The following is a 19,692-nucleotide window of genomic DNA, read 5'->3' on the forward strand; positions in this document are numbered from 1 at the left end:
ACAGTCCTAAGTCATTACTGATCTAAGTGGAACGGCTCTGCTTTTACAGTTAATCAAACTGAAGGATTTAAGTATTTTTTCAGATGGATGGGACCAGAGCCACGGTGCTACTAGCAATGTCTTTGTTGTACAGACCCTCACGACCCTTCATCAAAGGAGTCCATTGCACCTCAAACTTTCTTCTATAGTCTTCATCCTTCCAAGAGGATGATGTTAGTGGTACTTCAGAGGGAGAGAAGAAACTGAGGCAGAACAGTTCTTACATGCTCAGAACTGCAGAAGAAATCACAGTGCTGCAGAAAATAGAACATGCAAGTCTGCTTCTAGCCTCCAACACTGAACATGAGGTCCAGCACTGAACCAGTTCTGCACATGGCCAGGAAACGGGACAGCTGGGGAGCAGGAGGTGAGAATCTGTGCATGTGGGCTGGTGTGACAACCGTGCCTCAATGAAAGGACCTGTCAACCCAAGGGTGATGCTGCATCTTTTTATTTTATTTTTATTTTGCTTCTAAGCAAATGCAGAGCGAGTGATAGGAAGAGGGGAAGAAGGGGCTTGGAAAAACAAAACAAAACAAAACAAACAAAACTTAAAAAAAAAAACAAACAGGAGGGAAGAGGCAGCTTCTGGAGTATAAGGGGAAAGTGAGCTGCTAAAGAGAAAGAAGTCATAGATGCCAAGCCCGCACTAATTCTTAATAAAATACAATACTGAAAATAGGATCTGAGAGTTTCCAAAATACAATATCTTAAGGGATCGGCAATAATACAAAATAAGGTTCATTATGTACAAACGAGTTCTGCTTTTGGTCTCTGTACAACAGTGGAGTGGGAGGCACGGGGACATGCTCAGTGGAAGTGTTGGGGTGGAGGAAGTCGTGCTTGGACCCGGCAGTGGTTCTTTGTGCTGAGATGGAGGCAGAGGATGGAGAATGCAGTGGTTTCTGGTGACGAGTAGGTCCTATGTGAACTTCAAGAAGAGCAGAGCTATGCTGAAGACCTTCCTTTTCCTCACTCCATTGGCCATGCACGTATGGTTGCAGCTAGTTGCGTTCAAATTTGTCCTAAATGGATTCAGGGGGCAAAATCAGTTTCCGAAAGGGAGAAAAGAGGGAGTGAGGGCCCTTCCCTCACTTATTCCAGTCCTTGAGCAAGAGCCATTCCATTCTTCCTCTCCAGAGAGTCCTCTCCACTCCCAGCCTGGGAGGAGAGGAGAGGCTGGGGCAGTGTACAGTGAGTCCAGGGTGCTTGAAGAGAAAGTCAAGCAGGAGCCTGCTATGAGATCTGGCAGAGTGCACGGGAACTCCCATGTACAAACACGAGGCAATGTGCAACATCCCAGATCACTGACACTCATGTCCTACATTGTCCTTCCATCAAATGGCAGCTGAGGGAACAGAGCAAAGAGACACCTGAGCCTTTCAGCAGGGCTTCTGCCAGGGAGGAGGAAGGGTCAGAAATGGGTGTCTGTGTGCTAAAGAGGATGGCATAGGCTTGAGATGAGGTTTCAGCACCAAACTTGGCAAGTCTGGCCTGAAGGGTCAGGTTGTAGCAACAGTTTGCTACCTTTGGTGCCAACACTTAGAAAGAAGAGGTCTAAAACAGTCTTTGGTGACCCTGGCCAGTTACAACATGCCACTTCTTTCCTGACAGACTTGTCACCAGAGATGCCAGTATGTCCTCAGTGGCTTTCACAACACTGCTGTGCACATGGAGGATGTGAGGGGAATGATAGCTACCCAACAGCCCTCCAACGGGCTGCAGAGCTCTCCTTGGTGGTTCCTAGAAAGATTCCATTTGGCATGAAGTAGGATTGGGGATGGAGAGCTGGGCTGGGGATCAAATTATGGGAGCGGGTTTCTCTCACCCAGTCTCAAATGGGGAGGCCTACATAATGAAAAGTGAGAAGACCACTGACCTGGTTAGCACTGTACTATAGGGCCCAAGCAGGGAACAGAAAGGGAAATGCCACCCCAATCAAAGTAAGGGTGCTGAGGGTGGGGAGAAGTGGGTTGTGGGGAAAATTGTTCTCTGTTTCAGAGCTCTGGTTGCCCAGAAGCTGCTGGTTAATTGTTATGGTGGTTTATCTGTCTGGGATCTGTCTCCCCAACTCCCTTTGTGTGCAGATCTTTGCAGATAGTTGGTGTGGAAGTTATGTACGCATGTCCATCAAGAGAAAACTAGAGCAAGGAAGAACTAGGTCTTCTCTCAACGGAAGCAGAAGTATACTAACAGATGGAGGGGAAGGAATGAGCGCAAACTCTCCAGAGCCATCTCTCCAGCACCAGTATCACCCACTTCTAACCCTGCCAGGCAGGACAGTAAATCCAGCACACTCTCCTTCAGATGCATCTGATGTAGCCAAGGGGTAGCTTGGGGACAGCCCCCTTGGTCTAGAGGCTTTGGGAAGTGAGCTGAATAGTTTAGGGGCTTCCCCTGATCTCCCTCCACTCCAAGGTGAGGCCATACCCATAGGGTAGTGCTCATTTTTAGCAGGAGGTAAGGCTAGAAGAAGAGGGGGGTCTCAGGGCTTCACCAGGCATTGATTGCTGGTTCTGGCACTCCTGTGACTCCCCTCAGAGAGATCAGTACTACCGGGGTGAGGGGGGCATGGGAAAGGGATGGAACTGAACCCAAGGCCAGTTTAGGAGTGTCTGAATGCAGTGTCCTCTCCTGCCAAGTCCCCTCATTTACTCAGTGAGGAGGGAATCCTGCAATCAGACAGATGAGGCCTTGAGGTCCAGCAGCTGCTACAAGTATTCAGCTGTCTCACTGGAGCTTGTCTCCCTGAGGAAAAGAAAAGACAAGGTATCAGTCAAGTTCATTACAACCTCCTATGCAAATTCACCTCTCTGTCTGCCCAGCTAGTTTGCTCTGACCAGGATGGAGCCCTTCCCGCCTGGGACCAACTTGACTTGCCCGGTCCTCCTCAGCTTAGTGCCAGTGGGATACCGCTTTGTGGAATCCCAAAATATTGCTCTAGAAAATAAACTTGGTCTTACAGCCCCTGGCCTCCTCCAGCACTGGTCTTTAGCTAATTGCTTGTCCCAGGCAGCTCAGCCGTCTTGAGCTTGCAGCAGAGGGGACATTAACTGCTGCTCCCTCCCAGACACCATGCTGTGTTTTGGGGCTCAGAGGGTGGTGCCCACCTGCTTACCTCTCGTGGAATTGTTCTTTGAGGTGGGTGAGAGTTGGGTCAGTTTGGTTCTGGTCAGGATCCTCCAAGTGGGATTTGCTCAGATATTTGGCTGTCTCATGCGTCCTGGCCAGATGAGGCCTCCCCTCCTCAGACTGCCCTTTTTCAACCTCCCACCCCTCAGGATGGTCCACCATTAGGAAGGAACTATAGCTCTCTTCTAAGGAGCCAGCACCCTCGTCATAGAAAAGGAGGCTCCGTGACTGAACTGGAAAAAAGGAGAGAACTGGTTAATAATGAGGAAAAAGTCTCTTGCAATGGGTGGGTCATGGTGGTGATTTCAGCACACGTTCACCCAGCTATGGCCTTGTCCATGTCCAACTGTGCAGAAAGCTTGCTCTGCAGGGTACCTGCCTTCCCCCAGCTTCAGGAGGCAAAGACACCCCTGGACACACAGCCTCTTTGGAAGACAATCAGTCCTCCCTGAGACTTTTCCCTCATCTTCCTTCCTTTGATACTTGTCCTATTTTGGGAGAATGGCTAGCAGAAAACAACAACAGGTGCAAACAAGGTGCTGATATCAGTTTGTACTGGAATCTCCCCTTGCCAGTGCCCCAGCATGGGGTGGGCATTGAGGGGAGGATGATATCCTGAACAAGGAATGTCTAGAGAAGTGCTGGAAATAGTTAGACAGGGCAAAATGGAGGAACCATGTTTGACTTACTTTTACTAGTTGTGTACAAGTCTGGTGCTGGTGTTGCTTTCACTGTCTGTGACACTGATGAGAACTCAGGAAGACAGGGCATCAAGGATCCCAGGATAAGAACAAAGCAAAGTGCCAGCACCTAGAAAGGACATCAGCACAGAGTTAGTGCTGCTAGCCATGCGGAAACATTGCCCCCACAGCACACAAACATGAGGCTGTGTGAGAACATGTGGTCAGGCTGGCAATTGGGTCACTGTGGTCCCTCAGGGAGGGAAAGGGTTTGCTCTGCTAATCTCTGCTGCAAATCTAAGAAGGGAAGTCAGAAGCTTCCTCACGTTGCTTTATTTGAAGTATTTCTGGTTCAATGGTGAGAACTTGTCTATCTGGTTGATAAGAGATGGTGGAAGACATACCTAGGGAACAAGTGGAGAAAGAGGGACACTCAACAGAAGGAATGAACTTTGCCTTGACCAAAGGGAACATGACCATTGGCTCAGTTGCAGCTGTAGTGGAACGTAAGAAAACATGCTCACTGGAAGAAATCTGTGAGGTCCCATAGCACATAGCAAAGTGAGGCTACTGTTCATACAAGGTCAGAAATAACAGCAGAATTGCAGCCGCCTAATACCTGATAGCCAGGATGGAGAATCCAAGGAAAGGGTTAAATTTATGCTTGGCATGCATATATGCAGGACCATATGTCTGTGCCTTCTGCTGTCAGGCAGGCAAAGTCAGAACTACTGGGCAGTGATAAAAGGAGAAAGGCAGATGAAAGCTTCCTAGAAATGCCCCTCTGGTAGGTCTATACCTTTCTGTAAATTCTGCCATAATAAGAAAGCTTCAGTCAGATGCCAGCACTGATAGTGAGCGACTCTGTAGAGTTTAGGGAACTAACGGTATAGAGCAAGAGGGGGCACATGGTTAAGTGATACAAAGCCAAATCCTTATTACCTGAATACTCATGCTGTGGTGGTAAATAACTAGCTACCACCAAATCAGACAGAGCACATCAAAGAGGCACTGCATCTGTTGGTGATTTTTACTACCTATGAATAAACTAGCTAAGTTTCACCTGTGGGGACAGTCAGCAATTGCTTGACTGCTTTTCAGAATAGCCACCTATTTTGGAATAGCCACGCCTAAGTAATGCACAGAAACTGGTACATCAAGGTAATTTTGACCACTAGTGGGTTCCAGGAGATGTGAAATAATAATAGCATGGGGATACTACACTATGTAAAGAGGGAGTTTAATTTTCCAGATCTTTCATGGCTGTTTTTTTAAGGTAAGAAAATTAAATGTGGACAGCATAGATGCTGTCTAAGCACATCACATCAGGCACATAAGGCATTTAGAAACCTTATTGCACAAAAACAGGGGAAAAAATAATTTCTGAATAGACGTTGCTTGGAATTATCTCATCCAAACACACAACTTCCACAAAGGGGAGCCAGCCCTGTGAAGCCTTTTCTTCTCTTCTAAAACAGAACAGGGTTTATGGGCTGGGAAAGAGCGGTATACTTAACATCTTGCTTTAACACAGCTTTCAACTGTGGCTTTGCAAACCAGCATTGTTTTTACCCTATTTTCTTGCAGGTTAACTCTGAGTGATGCTGATTTGTTTCCAGTTCAAACTCCAGAACATTTCGTAACTGTAACTCTTGTTTTGGCTCTGAATTCATCTCACAGCTTTTGACCATCTCATGATTTTGACCACTTAAGAAGCAAGGGAAACTAAGCTAGAGGAAACTACTGCAAAACCAGCTGAAAAGGTGGATGCAAAATGAATCAAAAAAGACATCCTTCAAGTGCAGTTTTGAAATGGTTCACTGTCAAACTGGAAGAAAGTAGCAGATGGAATATCAGAGAGATCCGTTATGGCTCTGGCAAGATTCAACATTTTTAAGCCTGACTTGAATGATGGCCTGTATCAAATCTGCAAATGGAAGAGACTACAAGCAGACTAGCTTTTGGTCAGCATTCAAATTCAGAATAATCTTGACCACAGGGAGTAGCAGTGCGAGAGAACAGTGGGCAGATCCATACAGACAAATGCTGAGACCTATTGAGACCTGCAAGGTGACAGGACTGATTAACAGAGGAAACACATCAGCCAGGCAGTTCTACAGAAGAGAATTCAGCAGCTAAAATGGCACACAAGGTAGGCACAATTCAATGTCACTTTGCAAAGGGCAAATCTCAGCCTGGGTAGTATCAATAGGCTTTCTGGCTGGCTGGCGCTGTACTGGCCTTCAGGTGGAACACTGTGTCCAGCTTTGGGCCCCATGCTTCCAAAACAATGCAGGACAACCGGAGAAAGTCTGGAAGAGAGCTCTGGGAACAAGCAATGATTCAGTAACCTAGACTGCAGAAATTATGGTGATTTATCAGAGCAAACTGAAGGAATTTGCTTTAAAACAATAGTTTTACAATATATAAAATGCAGCTGCACAAAGGGAGGATAATTTGATCTTGCTTACAGTAGGCAGAGGAAGTTGTAAAAGGCTTAAGCTTGTTGCAAAATTAGATTGAGATGAGATAGAAAGAAAGCTTTATCTGGGAAAGATAATGAAACACTGTAATGGTTTGTATGAGGAGGCTGAGGACAGCTCATCACGGGAGGCCTTCAAGAACTGGCTGGATAAATATCCAGCAGCAATGACACAGGAATAAAGAAGAAAGGTTCTCTGCTCCACTCCCATCCTGGAAGGCATGATGATTCTGCATATCTGTAGTTATAAGGAGAGCTGTATTTGAAAATGGAAAATGGGAACTTGGAGTCCTATGAGAGGAACTGGCCAAAGATAGAAAAGCAAATTATGAATTCCTGAAATAATTCAAAGCTTGGAAGCCTGAAAGAGTTGGTGTGTGGGCTGGGATGCCATAGAACAAAGAAAACAGCAAGGAGAGATAAGACATTGATGGAAAACTAAATCAGGTATTTCATCAGCTGACAGCAGAGGGGATGTCTGGAAAGCACCTCTCCTGAACTCACTCATCCCAGGTAGTAATGATGAAGAATTGCCAGAGTCAGGGGTGCTCTGATGAGCTGCTGCATTAAGGAGCAATGAGTCACTGGGCCCAGCTGGGTCACACCCAAAAATGTGGAAAGAACTTGTGAATTAAGCCACAGAGCAGCCAACAGAAAAGACAGACAGTCATTAAAATCAGATCTGACACGGGCGCAGCAAAGAGTAGCAAAAGGAGATTTTGAAATGAGAAAGTGTTGAGAATTACAGAGCAGAGGCTCCGGAAAAAAGGAAACTGAACCATGAACAAGAAACAACCCTTCAGGATACTGAAGGTGCTGAGAAAGAGGGGCAAGCACCACATCACCTATTTGTATTTCATGACTGTTACCAATACAGAAGTGATAACTAGATAGAGATAACTAGCTTTGACAAATTTGTCACAAGCAGCTACTATGACAGTCCTGCAAAGACATCACGGGATTGAAGATTATAAAATAGTTTTGTCATGGATCATAAATTTTCCCCCTCATGAAAAATGAGATGAAGAATAAGCAATTGATTCTATTTATGGCCACACACTGGCATGCCCCAAAGCTCCACATTGAAACCAATATTGCTTAACGATGATCCTCCACTACGAGAAATGGGAGGCAAACGGGGATTGCCAAGACCAATAGGCAACCCTGAAGCATTTTGGTTTATCAAATGGGCAAACAAAGAGAATTCCAGCTGGATTTTACAAAGCCTGATGTGCAGGCATAGCAAGAATAGAAACTACTTCTTGCTGATAAACACAAGGTAATGCCCACTGGAAGGAATACTTGAACAGCTCATCTGCCTAGATGAGTTAAATATTAAGCGTTACTAACTCAGCAAAAGAAAACTCTACCCGTTACAATGGAAGCTCATTGAAGATTTTTGCTCAGTGGCTTATAGCTAATGAGAAGCAAACAAAGCACTGTTTTGCCCAAAGAACAAGACAGTCAAAATGCAGGAATTATTCTAATGCTGGAGCATAAACAAGCATATGCACGACACTGGTGAGCAACACAAAAGGAGAAGGCAGATGTGACTGGCAACAGAGCTGGGCAGTGGTGAAGAGGGAAGAAACAGGCATTGACAAAGCTGTCTGGGGAAGCATGGCTGATTAAAGAAGATGGAAATGAAGCTCATACCATTAGGCAGGTCCCGGTCTGCGTGGAAGCCATTTTGTAAGGTCTGGAGACTTTCCCAGCTACCAGAGACTGCAGCTTCTGTAACTGCTGGAGCAGAGTCCTAGCATAGCAAACAACCCAAATCAAAACTTGATAAGGAGGTAACAGCCAGTAAGCGATGCAAGAATACCACTACACCTTTCATATTTTACCCTGATTTTCCCTTCCTGTGAAAACAAATATCTCCCTCTTACTGTATCTTGCCCAAGTTCTCTGACCAAACAGGCCTGGGAAGTATGACACCAAAAAGGGTGAGTTTGAGATATATAGTATACAGGAACTGTGGAAAGTATGGCACCAAGGTGCCATTATGCTGTGGTAACCCCCTGCAGCACCTTCCCTCAGCCTCTTCACTAGCAAATCCACCACAACCTTCACTGCAACTACCCACCATTATGAATGTCCCATTTTATTTAGAGTCCTGGGTACCTCAAAGCACAGTCATCTCCCAAATAATAGAATTAATCACAGAATCACAGAATAGTTTGGGTTGGAAGGGACCTTATATATCATCTAGTTCCAATGACCCTGCAGTGGGCAGGGACACCTCCCACTAGATCAGGAGAGGTGGTCTACCATGAAAACCAAGCTCTGGGACAGAGACGAAACCTTGTAGTCCAGTCAGACATTGAGCACAAGTCCACCTGCTCCCACTTCACTCAGAGACACACGCACTGCAGCTCGACCTGTGCCGCGAACCATATGGTGGAGAGAGAAACAAAATACAGTTTTGATTCTCTCCAGTTTCTTTGGTCTTGACAGTCTCTGCAGAGGGATATGGACGAAGCCAAATCTTGAGTTCAACAATTTATTAATTCTCTGGCTGCCCCAGCTAGAACATGTGCTAAGGTCTCTCTGCCCCATTTAACTGAACATGGGCATTGGCACACGTGAGCACAGAACAGTGGTAGGTGAATTAATAAGACACCAAACCTTTCACTGGTCTAGTGAAGAAATCCGCAATGAGGGAGACTTCAGAGCACATTGTTTCCTAGTACTGGAAATTACTGAAGTGCAGACTATTGAGTGTTTCCTGTGGGAGCACTGACTGTTTTACACAAATGTATTTGATCTTTTATAAAACTGCAAGTCCTAGAGCCAGGAGATTGCAGGACAATCCCAGATTTATCTTTCCAAATCCCGTTCTGTTCCTTGTACATGTGGAGAGAAGCACGGAGTGTCCCACTGGCAGTGCTCAAAAACCAAACCCAATTAGTAAGAACACAATGTGTATTTTCAAAAAAGCCCTCCTGGCTTCTAGGCCAATCTCCTGATTTTACAGGGTGGGGCTCATGCACTTGCAGCAGCAGGGGCTGCCTGCATCTCCAGCGAGGCTGGGTGGCGGGCTGTGTCCAGTGGATGAAAAGAGCTGGGCAGCTGTGTCTTCAGCAGATGGGAGGCTCTCCCTACCTGCACACCTCAGCCACTACATGCTTGACAGTCCCTGATCGTGGCACCAGGGGCTGGCCTGGAAGCTGTGGCCACACCACTTGTGTCATGGTCAGGATGAAGGAGGGCGGCAGAGCCTCGAGAATTACTCCATGACCTGTAGTGGCAGCAGAGGGGTGGGTAGGGGTACTGAGTCTCTGGCTGAGGTTCTCTTTTTTCAGTTTGACCTGGGGGTAGTAGAAACAGGGCTATAGAAATGAGGTTCCCCTTCGCCAGCTCTGCAGCTGACCCTGCCCATGATCACACCTTATTGCATCCAGTAAGAAGGAGCAGGATAGGGCTCCAGCTCCTGCAGCCCAGCCCCACTGCAGGGGTGGGAGTCTTCATTATTTGCTTCCAAGGAAGCAAATTTCCCTGGTGTTAAGTTGGCCAGCTCTGTGTAGTAGGAGCAGAAGTGCTCCTACTTGGGCAAGAGAGATAGGGACCTGCTTTGAGGCTGTTGGAGCAGTTTGCTTCTTTCGGGTGGGTGGCAGTAGATGGGAAGGAGACCTTTCAGGCTTGCTTTGCAAGGGCAAGAGGCAGATCAAGGGCTGGGGTACCACATGCAGAGGGAGTTGCCCTGGGTTTGGTGGCAGTTGGGATCTCCACTTCTATTACAGGAAAGGGCTTTCCCTATATTTGCTGTCTGTTCTGCTCTTTCCCAAGAGAAAGCTGAAGCATCCACGTTATGTCCAGGGCATTGTATTCCTCCAAGCCCAAGAGCAGGGACGGTGGGTTTGAGAGGCTACTGTAAGGGGCTTCCCTCAGTGCAGCTGCCCTGGAGACAGCCAGAGGCCTGGAGGTCAATGAGGAGGGCAGTATGAGCTCAAAGGGCTCCAGGGATAAGGAGGAAAAGATGTGAGAAACTTGCCTTCCCTCCCCTCACTGTGGCGCAGCCTGGCCGTCTCAGCACTCGCTAACCAAATTCAGCTGCCACGGGCTGAAAACCAGAGTCCATCCTGCCAGGAGCTGGGGGAACCTGCATCTCTCTTCTTGTCCCCCTTCCCCAGCAGTCTCCAAGATTCCCTTCCTGTCCACCCCACCCTGCCCACAGAGGGTCAGGGCTAGCCCCTCTCACCTGTTTGCATTTTCTAAGGTCTCCACTTTTTTCCAGAGTTCATTGTTTTCTGTTGTGTATGTCTCAACCCTGCAGGAATAAAACCCACAGCCAGTTAGTTACAAAGGCCAGACATAATGCAAATATAGTTCTTGCCTCTCTTGGGTTGTGGAGGCTCAGTGGCACCATCCGTCATCCGCAGATTTGGTCCTAGAGCCAGATGTTCCTCGCCTTTCTGGCTGCAGCCAGCCCCAAAGGATCAGGGATACGACTGTAGGTGGACAGTTAGGTGATGTTTCCCAGTTCGGGCTTTCCCAAGGGCTGGGAGAGCCAGTAGCACCTGGTTACAGGCAGGTCAAGTCAGGAAAAACCCAAAGTTATGCAGGCATGTCCATCACTTCTAACCCCTCCTAAGGAGCATGGAAAAGAAACAAGGGGACAAATTCAAACCTCTCCCACTCAGAGTGAGAACCTGCCCCGGCTGCACGCATTGCATAAGAAAACCAGGCAGTTCTGTGCAAAAGCCGAGCCAGCTCCGACTGCAGGCACTTGAGGGCAGCAGAGAACCTGCAGGCTCCCTCCCACAGCTTCGGAAGAGAAAGCGTTTGGGCGGCACTTGGGACGGGGGAAGGGGAATGTCTCCAGACCCGGAGGAAGGCAGACCAGAGGCACAGCCCGATCCTGCTGGAGGTTTCCAGCAAAGCCTTTGAGCCAGACGTTCCGTGTAAAAACTGGGCTTATAGCAAAGGTGACAAACTGAACGGTGAAGGGCTCAAGTACAGGTTTTGACAAACCATCTGTTACAGAAAGCCAAGTTGACCAAAGACTTGTTGCATTTAAAAAAATTCACTGAAAGCTGCTTTTGGTTCACATTTAAACTTGGCATTGCTTGAAAGCCATCTGTCACAGCAATGCACTAACGTAACAAACCACTGAGTATGTCCAGGCACCACAGCTACGTCTGGGGAAGAGGCCCCAGAACAGAAAGCCTTGGACCTGACACTCAAGCGAGACCAGACAGATCTCCAGCCCCAGCTTGAAGGATCTGGGTGTCAATGTGGGACATTAGCTGGAGTAGATATGTTCTGATGCCCAGATATACACATGCATGCTGAGATGCTTCTTATGGAAGGGCATGAGAACTTAAAGGTGCCTTGAGTCATCTGTTTTCATACAGCATTTCTACAGGCTTAAAAACCATAAAGAAATAGCATGAGGGAGAAGAGTTAAGTTTGGTTTTGGGGGTTGTTTTTTTCCAATTTGCTGATCTCAGGTGGTGTACTAACAAGGAAGAAGATGGTACTTAAACAGAAATGTGAACTTGTACCTAGAACCCAGCACTCTTCTTTGCCTAGGAATGCCCATTGAGGACTGATAGTACAGAGGGAATCACAGGATCAGGCCCTGATAGGTTATTTTCTACCCTATCAGTACCATGTGATGTCACCGTAGGTCCTTAAATGCAGGTCCTTGGGTTTGCAAGGAGAAAGAAAAGCAAAACTCATGCAGTGAACAGTGGCAGAAGTGTGGGGAATAACTAGCACAAGATCTTTCTTCCTATCAAATGTTTTTTTGTCCACCCTCAGGAGAAGAGAGGATGAAAAGCTCTGGTCGGTGCCCTCAGAGGGCCTGCTGTTTATGGAACAGAGGAAATAGAGGCAACTTCTCGTGAGGAAATATGATTCTTGCCCCAAATCCCATCTTGTTCACAGCCAAAATGTGTTCTGTAGGGGACCAGCCAAACCAAGCAGTTGGAAACACAAGGTTTTTAGAGTAACCTTTATCCTGCAAGAGGATTTCTAGAGGGAGGGGAGTAGGGGCAGTATCCCAAACCAAATTTACGTGCAGCCAGCTTCACAAGCAATTGTACTCTTTGAGCAATTCAGAGACAAAAGCAATAGAAAGAGGAGCTGTGATGGACAGGGCTCCTTTTTCAAAGGTAAGACTGAGAAGAAGAAACTTACTTTTTCTCTAGGCACTCCACATATTCTTTCTTCTTCCTCCGACTCTCCTGGGCAGATATCTGTGAGTGGGGGGAGCCATTGGAGAGGAGTCAGTATCGTAAGTCTCTAGACCTTTCTTTGTGGCTCCCTCATCTTGTCAGTTCCCTACACACACAGTACCCTAAAGGTAAATGGGAAAGTCACATTCCAGTCTAGCATTCCTACTGGTCTCCAGACTAAAACTGGGAGGGATAGGCGCTGCAGGAATGCAACCTTCTTTGGCCTGTAGGCCACAACCATTTGCTGCAGTACTGACCCCTCGCTGCTGAGAGCAGCCTTAGGGTTGCTTTGAACTCCTCTGACTCACATGGGTACATCCTGCGGCCGTCTGGGCAGATTCTGCCCAGACCACTTCTGAATCATTGGGTGACTAATTCAGCGTCTCTTTATTTCTTCCATGGGATGCTTTCTAATCACAATGTAAAGTCTCACAGCTTCTGCCTGGCTAATGAGCTCTGTGTGTCACCCATCCTTCACCATGCAGTGGCTCTTGTTTCCCGGCTCCCAGAGCCAGGCCTGACCTTTGTCTGATCTGTGCTGCCTTAGCCTGTGGGCCACATCCCAGGCCACACACTCCCAGGAGCTGGGCTGGAAGCCACACTTTACAGATACTGCTGCATGCATGGCATGCACGCAGAGATGCCCTGTGGCACCGTTTCTGTGAGTTGAGAGTCTCATGCCAGTGCACCAAAGGTAGGTTCCCACCTTTTCTGAGCTGTGCTGCAGCTGAGGAGGCAAGGGTAACTATAGCACTGGTCACGTGAGGATACTCTGGAATGATGAGAACTGCATGGTTGCATATTTTCAGTCACCTTGTTCTTGATTTTCCTCCTGACCCTCTTCAGTGCTTTCTCCTCTGCTTTGGTGAGGGGCAGCTTGGTAGGAATGGGGTAGCCCTCGGCAATCAAAGTGCGTTTCTCCTCTTCAGTCAAGAGCAGTGGGCCAGAGGTCCCTTGTAATTTCTGAAACACACAGATAGCAGCTATCAGCATCAGCAAGGATTCCTATCTGAGTGGTCCTCATTAAAGCCTTGCAGAACAGCTAGGTGCTCAGTACAAATAGGTGCAGGAGAGTGCTCTTTCCTGCTCTCAACCTGATCCTGAGGCCGCAGTTCAGCAGATGCCTTCCCCTTTTACTTGGGAGGACATCTGCTCCTTCACAGTGAGGCTGGCTACACACTAGCACTGCATGACCCCACCAAAAAACTTTTGGGTGATGGTTAAAACATAGCCTAGTTTTGGGAATTCTCAGTTATTCCTTGCTCTTCCTTTAACCTCCTCAGAAAGTCCTCCAGTGCACAGGCCACTTCCCAAAGTATGGGGTGAAAGACAACACTTGCTAAAACAAGGTAGCTGCTGGTAGGCATTGTGCAGGACTCATTGCACCTCTCCTCATTCCTGCGAGCACCATCCTGTCCCTCTCTGTGCTAGACATCATATTTCTTTGCCAGAGCATTTCAACTTGGAGACTTTAACAAGGGCAGGATTCCCTACATGAGCCCCAGAAGCCTCCAACCCCTTCTGAGCAGCAAGGAGCTCTGTATCCCAGTGACAACCTGCTGCCCACTTACATGTGGTGCTGTGAGGAGAGGTGAGGAGGAGATGGCAGTAGAAGAGCGAGCAGCAGGTCGGACTGGACTGGAGGGAGGCAGAGATCGGGGGCTCTGAGATCCGTCGCTGTCACTGCCATGGCTGCTGGGTGGAGTTGGAGGCATCTGCACCATATCATCTACTGAAAAATGAGGAGATCAAGTTAATGGCTCCCATGTCAGCATGTGGGTACAGGCATAGGGCCCCAGGCAGCAACAGGAAAAGACACTGCCATAACACAGGACTGAAAGAAGAGGGTGGTGAGTCTCACAAGAGGGAGTGAACCCGAGAACAACGCTGGACTGAGCACTGCCCAAAACCGAGATGAGGCTTATGTTAAATGTGCTAAACTAGGAACTCCAGGAGTCATAGAGCTGGCAAGGGCTTTGCCAAGACACCAAAGGTATTTACAAAGCAGTAAGGTACTCCAGTGTCAACCAAAATGGAGTACAAAGCCCATGACATTTTGCTCCATAGCTTATTCACAAGTACAGGAATCTCAGCAAGAGAAGAGTGCTTCCAAACTCGCCACAGGGCTCACACATTTGCCAGCACACTTGATCCAAAGGGGCTCTGGTCACTTTGTTGGTTGCCAAGCACTTGAAAACTCTACCCACTTTGTACTGGAGGGGCCTGGTGGCTTTAATGGAGGTAGGAATATGCCTAAGGAATGTCTCTGTGGGGCAGTGGGAGTTCCTATAGGGCTTTCATTTGTGCATCGGCAGATTTTCAGATGCTTGGGTTTCTTTCAAATTAAACTGCATCCTGAATTTGCTGACTTTCAGATGGTTGGTTTTGGATAACAGTACCGTCCCTCTGAGGATTTTAAAGGCACTCTTGCATATTTTCAACTCTGAAATAGCCTGTTTTGCCTGGGAGTCCCTGTCTGAACAATGCTGTGTGTGGCTGCTGGTTCAGACACTGATTGAGTTGGAACAGTGCAGCACACACTCCTCTATTGGTCTGTGCCCCAGTGCTACCTTGAATGCATGCCTCTCAGGTGTTGTCTTTCCTCCCTGCGCAGTACTGATCTCTGTCTGAGTAAATAGAGGGATGTAAACCAAGCAGAAAATTCTATCTTCTTACCTGCAGGTACGTTTAGAAACTGGTTCACTTCTTTGGGTTCAGCTTTGATCACAGGTGCTGGAGTCATTTCTATGGGGGTCTGTTGAAAAGAAGCAGAAAGAGTCTTGGACGCTGTAACCTCCCCTGCCCAGAGAGCTCCCACCAGTTCATAGCTGCTGTTCCCCTGCTCTCTGTACTGCCTCATCTCCCAGCTCTGCCCCAAAGCAGCCTGTCACTACAGATAACAGAAACCAAGAGTCCAAATATGATCCCCCTGAACTCTGGGCACACAGTGCAAACACATTGGCAGAAGAAGAGGCAGTGGCAGAGATATATGACACCAAGCAGTGCACTGAATATCCCCAAAGGGGAGATTACTTTTAGGCAATTCTTGCCTTACTAGACCCATACAGTGCAATTTAAACCAACTTCTGCATTACCATGGGAAGTCCCTCTCTGATCTGCCTTCATTAGAAATGGGAGTATAGGGGTTGTGCAGAAACAGAACAAATCCCCCCATGTCCTGCTCACATGATTTTCACCAGGGTCACTGGGTAGTTGTTTCAAATTGGAGGGGACTGAGAGTTCAATAGAGTAGATTTATTCCCATCTGGGCTATGCTGCCCCTCAGCTCCATCATAGGCTGGGGGAGTTGTTACACTAAACAGAGGAATTGCAAACTTCTCCAGACTGTAAACACAGCTGAGAGAGCACCATGGTTTGGCTGCTGAGCACACACAGCAGAGCATGGGGGGTACAGTAAGTTCAAGCTCTGTAAATAATGGAGCGAGTTTGCAAAGTTTTCACTGAAAGTACCCATCTGTTTTGGATGGTCGTTTAAATGGGAAGATGCTCAGTATCAGTGAAAAAAAGTAACCCCCTCTGCTGTTATCTACTGAGCTGCTACAAGACAGCCAAAGTCTGCACAAGACTGGTCAGACCTTCCCATCCAATACGACTGGATTCATGGCCAGCAAAACTGAGGACTCAACGTGGGTGTAACACCCATGTACCAGTGGCATAAGTGAGCCTCCTTCAGACAAACAGACTTCTTAAGAATTTCGATATGACTAAAAGACATGACCCCTTGCTTTTTAGAAATAATAATTCCTGCTGCTTCAGAGGAAAAAGCAAGCAGGAACCAGAGTGAGACCTCCATTTCCAGTAAGAAGATGAGAAAAGTGAAGGGCCATATGATAAGCCCGAGGCCATGAAAAGACAGTGGCAGAGCAGGCGTCTATGGTCTAGGATAGTGGGGTCACCTTAATTGACACTGTTCTCTGAGAAATGAAAATAAGCCAAGAGTGACTATAGAAATACTGGCAGTTTGGAGGGGGCAGGTCTCCAGTACGTGCAAGATTAAAAGCCTTTGGAATTTGTGCGGAGGAAACACATTTGTATTTAACGAAGATTGTGAAGCCTCCTGTTGTGGAGAAAACTCTCCTTTTGTTGTTTTCTCTGGAAGGATAATCTGTCTTGTAGCTTCACTGTAGAAATCAAGAACGCAGTTCTAGCTAGCATCAGGTGTACTGTTGCTCTGATGGCCATTTCAAGAGGGGAATGACAAATAATGCAATATTTGGCTTTTGTATCACCTTCCTCTGTCTGTCCAGCAGCTAAATCACCTAGCAGGACCCTGAAGTCACATAGCTGGGTGTGCATCAGCAGGGGCACCGCTGCATAAGAGCCCAAGTTCCCAATATATCTTAGATGGGCTCACCTCCTCGGGGACTGGCAGTCTCTGTAGAGGGTTGAGGTTCAGCATTGGTATGGAGCTGGCAGCTAGCTGGGACTCAGGCAGGTCTAGAGCCAGGTTCTGTTCCTGTTTCACCATGATGGAGCAGAGCTTGGGCCCCAGTGACCACACTCCATTCTCCAGCTCTAGAACATGCACAACGTTGAGAGTCAAACGCCAGCAAGAACAGGACAAAAAATTCCCAAAACATGCAGACAGCTTCCCCCCATCTGGGGAGGGTGCCTTTCCAAGTTTCGCACTGTCACCACACAGGCATGTGCAGGCCCGCAACATAGAGTACAAAAGGGAACAAACCCCCAGCATGTGGGGAGCTCTGCTCTCACTATGTAGCCCAAGTGCTAGAGGGCAGCTGCGTGGTTTCTTCCGCAGTGATGTCTTAGTCTCGGCCTCATCCTCTGGAGCTTATTTATGTTTAGAAATCAGTGCAAGGAGGATGCTGAGCTGTTGCTCCTTAGGCAGCATGGCCGGCATCACAGAGCTGCTAGATGTGTTACGAAGAATAGCACCATCTTCTGTGCTAGAGAGCTGGTGAGAGGGCAAGTACAGTGACAGTGAAAGGCTGACACACAGCTGTATGTGCTGCTTGCCCTCCCGCGGATGTTGTGCCTAGTACCAGAGCTTCATTGCATAACAGGAGAGGAGGAAGGTCCATTTCTGTGGAAGGAAGTCCACTGTGGCACCTACTTGTGATGCTGTTCCCAAGGCTGCTCCCCTCATTCTTACCTCTGAGCTCCTTCCTCCACTCTGCACTGCTCAGAGGGACTGTTGTCTACAGCTGCGCCCTGTTACCATTGCTGGCAGGGACAGAAGCAGCAGTGAGGGAAAGGAAGTATCTGAAGAGAACTGAATTGAGCTGTGTGGGGACGCTCTCCTTGTCCCCTTCCTGTCCCATGCATGTCTGTGGCATGAGCCTGGCTTGTCACTTGTCCCAGGAGCTGGGATTCAGGCAGTGATGGACAAGCTGCAGCTCGAATAAGGAAAAAGCCTGCTAGGCAGGAGAGCTGCCTGGGTTCCACTCTGAAGTTTTGGTCTCCTCATTGCTCTCCAAACAGTTCAGCCTGCCAAAAAGCTACTCCCAGCTGGCTTGAAACATGCATCCTTCTCCCTAATCTTTACCCTTTTTACCTGACAACTAGAAACACATTTGTCTGTCAGGATAGACTTGCTATGTGTGTCACCAGACAGTGCCCCAGTTGGCTCAACACAAGGTCACTGTTGGGCTCACTTCCCAACCCCTCTGCACTGCTCTCTGCACGCAGCACTCGCCGACCCAGGAGTGTTGCTCTGCTGTCTGCTGCTCAAAGCTGGTCTGTAGTACAGATCTCAGCCTAGAAGGTGTCCTGGGAAAAGGAAAGAGGGAGAAAGGCCCTTCTCAGTGCCAGAAAAGCCTGCACAAAGGATAGTATAAGCAAGCAGCTGTTCATGTTGGGAGCTGCCATCTGAACTAAACTTAAAGGTAGCTTAACATCATCTTTGCCCAACTCAGGCTCCGTTGTTGTCAGGAGAGGACAGGGCAGAATGCTGCCTCTGACTTTTGCTTGGACACAGTGGTAAAGCATAGGCAAGAACTTAGTTAACACAGTGTTGCCCTTGCCAGTGGAATATATTGTCTTCCTGTCTTTGGTGTAGCGTCTCTTATTTTGCTGCCTAGGTAGGTCATTCTAGTAGACGCTCATTCCTTCCGGCTCCCTGTGTGACTGGACGACTTCAAGCATACACACAAGTTGTTGTGGCTTTTCTGTGTGCTTCCCGCAATGCAGCAGGGCAAATATTGTCAGGCAGGGTCTCAGGCAGGGGTGCACTGCACAGCCGTGACAACAGAGAGGCTGCTGAGCAGACACAGGTTGAATTCCATTTTCTCTGTCCTGCTCAGGACACCAAACCCACACCTGGTAGTTAAGTCCCAGTTACCTCTGATATGCAAACAAGCCCTTTCTTATGGAAGGAGGCAAGGTGCTATGACAGCCACAAGTGTCTACAGCCAGAAAACTTGGACTGAATTCTTCTGACCAAACACAGCCGGTTGCAGAGATGAGGGACCTTGAGAGTTGCTTCTGTCCACCCTGCTGCTTTAGGCAAGTTCAACTAAACTTATATCAGTCCTGGTATATTGTTGTCTGACTTGATCTTACCCCTCTGCAAAGTGATGAAGAATCCGTGGCTTTCCACATTGAATGTGTCTACAGTTTCTACAGGAAGGCTTTGCCTTCTGGCTACTCTGAAGTACCCTCACTGTGATTCTAACCCCCATCTTCCTCATCCTCCCTTTCTGCTGCAAATGCTCTGCAGTTCTCTTTTTCTCAGAGGCCTGGGGAATCCTCTGTCTGGGAAGGCTGCTCCTGAAGCAAGTTACCAGGAAGGGAGAACAGACCACCAAGTACTCTCCCTGTTCAGACTTCACTCAGTGAGATAACAGCCCCCAGTGCTCTCAGTCTAGACGGTCCAAGGAGCAGACATCCAAATAAGTATGAGCGGTGACCTCATTGTTCTCTACAACTACCTGAAAGGAGGTTGTAGAGAGGAGGGGGCTGGCCTCTTCTCCCAAGTGACAGGGGACAGGACAAGAGGGAATGGCCTCAAGCTCCGCCAGGGGAGGTTTAGGCTAGACGTTAGGAAAAAATTCTTTACAGAAAGGATCATTGGGCACTGGAACAGGCTGCCCAGGGAGGTGGTTGAGTCACCTTCCCTGGAGGTGTTTAAGGCATGGGTGGATGAGGTGCTGAGGGATATGGTTTAGTGTTTGATGGGAACGGTTGGGCTCGATGA

At 48.0% G+C, this 19,692-nt stretch overlaps 1 protein-coding gene across 2 annotated transcripts in view; it reads right to left on the reverse strand.

Moving 5' to 3' along the window:
- Positions 1–531: 531 nt before the first annotated feature.
- CREB3L1 (cAMP responsive element binding protein 3 like 1) overlaps positions 532–19,692 on the reverse strand; it is a 46,637-nt gene continuing 27,476 nt past the window's right edge. Inside the window, exons 3-12 of one of the 2 annotated variants that reach the window (XM_069858102.1) lie at positions 16,891–17,051; positions 15,192–15,270; positions 14,087–14,244; positions 13,329–13,478; positions 12,478–12,536; positions 10,535–10,603; positions 7,990–8,089; positions 3,861–3,981; positions 3,158–3,404; positions 532–2,787 (exon numbers count right to left, since the gene is read on the reverse strand). In XM_069858102.1, the coding sequence (XP_069714203.1) occupies positions 2,751–2,787; positions 3,158–3,404; positions 3,861–3,981; positions 7,990–8,089; positions 10,535–10,603; positions 12,478–12,536; positions 13,329–13,478; positions 14,087–14,244; positions 15,192–15,270; positions 16,891–17,051 (1,181 nt within the window). In that variant the 3' untranslated portion in view covers positions 532–2,750. Of the gene's footprint in view, positions 2,788–3,157; positions 3,405–3,860; positions 3,982–7,989; positions 8,090–10,534; positions 10,604–12,477; positions 12,537–13,328; positions 13,479–14,086; positions 14,248–15,191; positions 15,271–16,890; positions 17,052–19,692 lie in introns of both variants that reach the window. The other variant, XM_069858101.1, reaches the window with a different exon arrangement.

Source organism: Phaenicophaeus curvirostris, chromosome 5, assembly GCF_032191515.1.
Source record: "Phaenicophaeus curvirostris isolate KB17595 chromosome 5, BPBGC_Pcur_1.0, whole genome shotgun sequence".
Lineage (NCBI taxonomy): Eukaryota > Metazoa > Chordata > Aves > Cuculiformes > Cuculidae > Phaenicophaeus > Phaenicophaeus curvirostris.